Source organism: Cadophora gregata (genome assembly GCF_030347475.1).
Source record: "Cadophora gregata isolate MNR1 chromosome Unknown scaffold_5, whole genome shotgun sequence".
NCBI classification, from domain to species: domain Eukaryota; kingdom Fungi; phylum Ascomycota; class Leotiomycetes; order Helotiales; family Ploettnerulaceae; genus Cadophora; species Cadophora gregata.
Window position 1 is genome coordinate 2980904 of NW_026695928.1, and position 7510 is coordinate 2988413.

The window sequence follows — 7510 nt, forward strand, 5'->3', positions numbered from 1 at the left end:
TCGGGGGCATTGTTAAAGGGGATACTTCTTACCGCTACTCGTCAGCTTTGACCGCCAGAGAGCTTCTCGAGAAGGGTGTTGCGATATATTTGGGAGGATTATCGGTTCTCATGATACAATAACAAGAACAGAAGGAACCCATCGGAGCGCCGGTGTCAATAGCTTAAGATTTTACAGGAACTGCCCTCCATCTCCAATAATATTGTGACATTCGGGATCATCATCTGCTGTCTCGGGGAGGAGGTCGATGGTCAGGGCAAGGTACGAATTGGTTCGTACGCTATAGCACGAATTGTGATAGACTGATCACGATGACAAGGCTGATGTCGCAAGGCTGCGAGACTACCTAGGTAAGTGTCCAGGACGTTCAGAAAGGAAGTCATGCTGCACGGTACGGCGAATCTAGGTAGGACCAGCCGAGTACTGTAAGCTAGCGGCCGCATCTCTCCTAAGCGCTCCGACCTCTTGAGGTTCCTTGCGATCCTCTTACAATCCTTATCATTTCTACTTTGCATTAAAGCTACTAATAAACATACGTTGTGCCGTCACACAGACTATTCAACAAGGTAGTCTCTGGCTGCGAGCATTTAACCTAATCAGAGAGTCTTTGCTGCAACTAAGCGCTGCAATTGTTCCATAAACAGGAACATTAAGACTGTATTCGGACTGTTCTCGTTAGCTTCGACTAAGCGGTTCAACTGGATTCAACTTACGCAAGTCTCAACCATGCCGGAGTCCATCCTTTCATCAAAAACCCGGGCCCTTCATTTCTTAGCGATTCTGTCACAATTCTTACAATTCCCTGCACATCATTAGTATTCGATGGCGAGGGATTTTAGAAAATGGTAGACCAACAGGGGATTTCCTTTCTGCTGACGCGGCAGCACTTTGCATCCTGCTCTTCAACACATCCGCTGGGGCACAAACAGTTGTCGCAACTGTTCCAGCCACTAAAGAGGCTGCGATATGGACCGGAACTCCGTCAGAGATAGGTATCAGTTCATTCGTAAGTAGCTGACGTTTCGCTGATGTGTAACTGCGATCGGGTCAGTACGTTTTCTTTGTTCGCTTCAGGCCAACCTACACCGCGATCTGTGAGACATCTAGGTCTGTTAGCTGAGGCTCTTTACTGAGGCGCTTTATCTGCTTACTCATCAATATGCTTCTGACAATATTTGGTGCTAGCCCTTTCGTAAATGCGCCAACTCCTTCCTCTCGTCCGATCCTGATCAATCCGCTAACAGCATTCGAATACAAGTACCGCTGAGACGGACTTTTAACTCCATCCGCGCACATTCGTACCAAGACAACCTGAGGTCCGTCAGTAATCGTATACTAGCCTTCGCAAAACACGTTCGTTCGTACTTCGGTAGGATTTCCAAGCATGCCGGCAAGTCCTCCAGCGACTCCCGCGCACATAATCGTGTACCCCGCAGTCAGCTTCTTCTCGCCCGTCCTTTGCTGTACCTGGCGCGCAAGGATATCGTACAAGGCGAATCGTGCAGTTGAGTATGTTGTTTGTCGGAGGATTGAAGCAGAGAGCCCTGACCAGAGGGACTGGATACCTGTTCTCCCGTCAGTTGAGACTGGATAGAAGCTGCGCTTCTGAGAACTCACCATCTCGAACCGCAAATGTCTGAAGGGCCCTCAGCATGGGTTGTTTTGACGACAAGACCTGCATACAACTTGTGGCTGTCAGGATAATTTCCCACAGTTTCTTTCTATCATTTACTCACTATTTGGTCCTATCAAGAGGGTGTGCTTCTAATAGTCAGATAAACCGTGGTACACGAAGCGGATAACCTACTGAAACAAGCTGCCATCGAAGCAGACGCGCCTCTGTAAACATTAGCATCATCATTTTCATTCCGAACATAGTTTCACGTACCCAAGCCATAAGGGTTGCTGTGCTTTTGCCATTTTGGAATTTGTTCACATGAATATTTTACATAGCAGTGATGAGACAAACCATCTTTCTTTCACTTGCTTTCCCCCATACGATCTATATCTTTCGATTCACAGCAATCGGCAATAGAAATACGGCCGCGCCATCTCGGAGCTTGATTCCATTACGAGCGATGATCCCTGTTCTCACGTGCCGTCATCTAGGGCGGGGGTGGCTGGCGGTCCTAAGTAAAGCCCGGGAAAGGTACCGACCTCCGTAACATCCGAACGCCTGCAAGATCCCGATCCTGTCACTTCTCACACGAGCCAATCAACAGAAACAAGAGGCAGGCTGTAAGGTTACAGGCAGGTAGCCAGATTTACTGAATTCCTTGAGAAACTTTAGTCGTGGGGATGTAAGGCTACCAATTTTCTATGCAAGGCTGTACTGTACTAAGAACAGTTCTGTCTTGGCGCCGGGTACAGTATGGTGACCCCTGGATCTCAGGCTTTCACTAGGTAGACTCCAACGTTAATGTACGCGCGACTGAAGTTTCCTATTTATTTACCTCCTCAGGCGCAATGCTTGAACTACACGTCTGGGGTCCGGCGTTCGGCCTCCCTTCAATTGACGCCCATTGTCTTGCAGCAATCGCATACTTGCAGCAAGCAGTTCCGCGTGGAAAATGGCAACTTATCGCAAGCAGTGATCCAGGCTTAAGCCCCTCTAGTATGTATTCATTGATCCCGCAGTCATTCCAGACTAATCGTTTGCAGAAACCCTGCCTGCCTTGCGCAGTGGTGACGTATGGATCAGTGGTTTCCGCAACATCTTCCACTATGTTGCGCAGTTCTCTGCGGGTGAATGGATACTTGATGCTGGACTACTAGAGCAGGAGAGTGCGGATTGTATCGCGTACGTTTAACGACACCTTATTCAAACTCCACAAATAGACGTTTAGCTAATAAAGCACAATTCAGATTCTCCTCATTCGTAGACTTTCACGGACAACCCCTCCTCGACCTCTCCCTCTATGTCTCCTCCCAAAACTACACCACCGCTACCCGCCCTCTCTACAATACTATCCAACCCTTCCCCCTCCCGTACATCACCCCACCAGCTATTCGGGCCGCGTCTAAACTCCGCTCCTCTCACCTTGGCCTCTCTTCTCTAGATATCGACCTCGATGCTCAAGAAACAACCGAACCATCCATCATCCCCGATAGCTTACGCCGGCCCAAGAACACAGTTTCCAGCCTCCTCGCCGCATCCCCAGAAGCATCTGCACAGATCCGACTCACCGCTCTCGCGACGGATTTCCTCGAACCGCTTCACCACCTCCGTGGAGACAAAGCCTTCTTCGTCTCAGCTACGCAGTTCTCGAGTCTAGATTGTTTGGCTCTAGGATATTTAGCACTGATACTGGTCCCTGAACTGCCACAACCGTGGCTATCTCGTACTATGCGGCACAAATTCCCCGGCTTGTGTACCTGGACAGAGGAGATGTGCAAGATGGTGTATGGAAAGGAAAAAGCTACTCTGGAAGACGCATTTCTTGTCTCGGGCAATGATTCGGAATTAGATGCGCGGCTGAAGAGACTGAGGGGTCGGAGTCACCTCCCCTGGAAACCGCCGTATGATAGAGGGGCGTTGAATGTTAGTGGGGTGTTTCTGTCGAGTCTTGTGGAGTCGATACCGGTCCTAGGGCAGCTGACTATGACTACGAGGGTGAAACGTTATAGTAAGACGAAGGAGAATGAGGTGCAGAATTCGTCGTCGGTGACGTATTAGGGTCTGCTTTAAAAAGTGTGATTACAAGTTGTAGGATAGGTATAAAGTATATGTTACACATAGGTATTGTGTCAGTCAAACGTGAAAGGTCATAGAGTAAGAGGGAGATAAAGAGACACGGTGATCTTAGATACCCTGAGAAGACGCAAGGTTGTATGGTATCGGACGGATTCGATACGTTAGACACAAGAGCTATTAAGAGTGAGCTGTCTAGCGAGCCGGTTGTAGAAGTTGAGGCTGGTAGTAGTATAGCAAGGAGTACAGAGACAGGAGATTAACATAAAGATATGAAGGGACGCCTCTTACCTTGAATCTGTTTTCTTTTCTTATCTTTCCATTTTAAGTATTTGCAATCTTAAGTAAAAGATTTAACCTGTTAGGCTTCACCTAACATTGCTAGGTATGAGGTGAGTAAAGACAGTCGAAGCTGACGGAGGAGCACTTAGTCAGGCCCCAAGGCTACATGTGCACCTGCTTGATTTTCCAGCGGAAGGAAACATCATCGTTATAATTCCGTGATATTAGTTAAGCAGCTATCTTATACATCAAGTATTATTATAATAGCACCCCTCTCTTATCCTATTCCCTTTCGATTAGGCTTCAGTTCCTTGAGCTTGAACTCTGTCCAACCAGCTGATCCCCACTCTGTCTCGAATCAGTATTCTTGTTCCCGTTCCCTTCTTCTGCAGCGCTCTGTCCCTTTCCAACATTAGAGTGCTTCACGGGATCAAACACATAAATCGGGAACTCTAGGAAGATCGTTCGCTTGATAATTGTAGGTAACTTCGAGTATATCTGTGGCGGGAAAGGAATCAAGATGCTAGTCCTGTTCAAGTAGCGAGAATACTCCTCCCAATGATTGTTCTTCTCGTATCGTTTCTTCGCACCAGGTCGTTCTTGAAGCGTCAGGCCGGAGACAAACATGAGGAGGATGGTAAGGAAGAATGGCCCGAGAATGGTGGCGTAAAGAGCTTTATAAGCTTGGCCGCGGACGTAGCCATTAGCTGCTGGAGAGACGGCAATCATGTAAATTCCTGACATATATTAGCAGAGAAATAATTGGTATAAAGGGCACTCTTACCAAACTGGATGATAATCTCCCCGAAGTAGTTTGGATGTCTTGTCCAGTTGAAGAAACCCTTGTCACAAATAGCAGACTTGTCGCTCTGCCTAACCTTGAACAGGTATTTCTGCACATCGCTTACACTCTCCATGACAATCCCAATCGACCACAATATCACGCCTGCGATATCTCGTCCAGTTCCAAAATCCGGCTGTGCGTATTGCGTGACATTTGGAGAGTTCAATACAGTGACTGGCAGGGACACAGTCCAGACCCAGAGCATCTGAAAGACCCAAAATCCGAGGAAAGGGAAGAACTTGTCGCGCTTGTCGTCGAAGCGGTCGTCCTTGCCGGTCTTGATGATTCGGAAGAGGAGGAATGCAGATAGTCGAGCGCCCCATATCATTATGAAGAGACTGACCACGATTTGGCGCGCATGATGATAGCCGCTAAATGCGAGGGTTATGATAGCTAGGACGACGAAGTTGGTTCCACCAGCGAAGTCTGGGATTGTTAGTTGAGCTATTGAAAGATTGTCAAGGAGCGTATTACCAGTGAGCTTATCAAATTTCAGCGAAAATGCGATCGCGAAGAAGAAAAGCTGATAGCCGATAGTGATCAAGAGGGTGATAGCAAGATAGTAGTCGTCTAAAACATGGACAGTCATTTTGACAGGAATGAAGTGTTGCGAGATTAAGGGCAGAGTCTAATACAGAAGGAAAGCTCGAGTTTAAGGATGAAACCAGACGAGGCTCAGCCTGGTATTATACTGTCTGGACTGTATGTATCGTTGATGTCAGCCCAGCGGGCTCTACCACTTCTAGAGTAGCTGCTCTTGGTGACTGAAAAAAAGTTGACCGCTACTCAGTAGGCGATGCGAAATTATACAAAAATTCGAGATGTGTTAGCGACGATAGATCGACCTTTACCTTACAGTAGACTTTGAGGACTCATGTGCGTCATCGATTGATTGTTGAAGGGGAACAGGGTACGAGCAACAGCGAGTAGCGGCCGGCTTTACGTACAAACGGAGGTACAGGGCCAGGGCTTACCTATGTTTAGGCTCACCGCCCGCGGCAGAACAAAAGAGTTACTAGTCTCGGTTTAGGTAGGCAAATGGAAGGCGGTGAGACTACTGTAAACTCAGAGCGCTACTCGTACTCGTAAGCTGGAGCTTGGCCGTTGAGCCCGGGCCCGGGCCCAAGCCCAAGCCCGAGCCCGATTATCTTATCGACGGGAGTGTCAAGAATGTCTCCACTGAGGCCTTAACCCTTAGGCCTCGACCCGACTAAAACCGACTCGACCAGCTCGGCTCGATACTTAGGTAGGAGTACTAGTACTGTAGCCCTGAGAAGATTGGTCCATCCGCATCGACTTCTCAATATGCCCCCTCCCCCTCCCCTATGCCATCCTCGGCCTCGACGGCATTATTATTATTCTCTTTTCCCGTCACAGTACTACAGTATTGCAGTACGAAGGTGTCGTGCACCTGACGCACCTGAGGCACTCCTTAAAGCGCTCTAGCTAACTAAAGGCTGCTTATGTAACTAGAACTCCTAGAGCTTCCCTTTATAAGAGAGCTTTAGAATACCTTAATAAATCAAGACTTTCATACTACATAAAGCTCCTCCCTATAGTATATAATAATTAAAAGTTATATTCGCTCGTTTAAGCTACTATACAAGTATACTATATAGTATAAGTAAAGTTGCAGGTAGTATTAAGAGACACTTATACCGCTACTTAAAGAACTCCTTTAAATACCTCTATCGAACACCAGCGCTATGTGAGCCTGTCTTAGGTTTAGTGTATACTTAGTAAGCATGTTATATATATATAACATACTCTCAGCTTTTGATTTTAAAGAGTAACGTTCTTTTAAATACATCTTTTGATACTATAACTTTCACTTGATTAAGTAAGCCCTTTATTATATAAAAGCCTGCTTTATTACTATACGACAGTTAAGAGCTACACTTGTCTCCTGAGTACTTAGTGCATACACAGTTCTGTTACTTTAATTAAGCTTTTAACTAAAACCTCTCGATTATTTCTTAATTCTCGAATCTTTACAACTCTTCTATAATTATGTCTACTTTCTTAATAGATCTAGAATCTAAACGATCACTTGACACTAATGTTATATACTTGAAACTAAAAGACTTCCTTACTTAAATAAAGCACTTAACACTAAGTGCGAATATTTTAAGACTTTAGCCTTATATTAATCTAAAAGCTCTAAATGCTCTTTCTCTTATTTAAATCCTTAATAAACTCCCTCAGACTATAAAGCAAATCACAGCTGATATAATAGCTTATAAGATAAAATCATATAAAATCTCTTATATTAAGTATAAGACAGAGCTTGTAAGCTAGATAGTAACATAAAGTTCAAGAACTCTATAAAGCTCTTTAAGCAAGAACTTTAGATCTCTTTAAGCTATTTTAAAGGCTTTAACGCAAGTTATACTAATAAAAGCTTTATATTATAAAGTAATAGCAAAAGCTAAGTAAGAGCTATAAAAGATAAACGCTAAGATCTGGTAACCTTAAACGACTTAGTACTAAAAGCTCTACAAATAGATTAAGAAGATAATAGCTAAGTAGTACTTTAAGATCATAAGCGCAGAGATTATTACTAATAAAAGCTTTAATATCTAAGCACTTCTTTAATTACTTAAACGTATCTTAAATCAGATAAATAACACTATTTAAACCTTGATTAAAAGTAAATACTAATCATCACTTAAGTTAGTAAAAAGAGCTAAGCT

At 45.0% G+C, this 7510-nt stretch overlaps 3 protein-coding genes across 3 annotated transcripts; 1 reads left to right on the forward strand and 2 right to left on the reverse strand.

Annotated features, from left to right (window-relative positions):
• Window positions 1–596: 596 nt before the first annotated feature.
• On the reverse strand, window positions 597–1920 carry ONS95_011768 (uncharacterized protein; the record flags this gene model as incomplete). Its single annotated transcript, XM_058505398.1, has 10 exons — window positions 597–666; window positions 714–802; window positions 856–1036; window positions 1085–1103; window positions 1152–1311; window positions 1366–1565; window positions 1618–1685; window positions 1737–1761; window positions 1808–1839; window positions 1889–1920. The coding sequence occupies 10 exons, from the start codon at window positions 1918–1920 to the stop codon at window positions 597–599; spliced, it is 876 nt and encodes a 291-aa protein (XP_058359955.1).
• A 229-nt stretch (window positions 1921–2149) lies between these two features.
• On the forward strand, window positions 2150–3973 carry ONS95_011769 (uncharacterized protein). Its single transcript, XM_058505399.1, has 4 exons — window positions 2150–2300; window positions 2393–2614; window positions 2662–2800; window positions 2866–3973. The coding sequence occupies exons 2-4, from the start codon at window positions 2467–2469 to the stop codon at window positions 3674–3676; spliced, it is 1098 nt and encodes a 365-aa protein (XP_058359956.1). The 5' UTR covers window positions 2150–2300; window positions 2393–2466; the 3' UTR covers window positions 3677–3973.
• A 203-nt stretch (window positions 3974–4176) lies between these two features.
• ONS95_011770 (uncharacterized protein) lies at window positions 4177–5734 on the reverse strand. Its single transcript, XM_058505400.1, has 3 exons — window positions 5292–5734; window positions 4758–5243; window positions 4177–4710 (listed from the first exon to the last, which is right to left on the reverse strand). The coding sequence occupies exons 1-3, from the start codon at window positions 5404–5406 to the stop codon at window positions 4277–4279; spliced, it is 1035 nt and encodes a 344-aa protein (XP_058359957.1). The 5' UTR covers window positions 5407–5734; the 3' UTR covers window positions 4177–4276.
• Between the last annotated feature and the right edge of the window lie 1776 nt (window positions 5735–7510).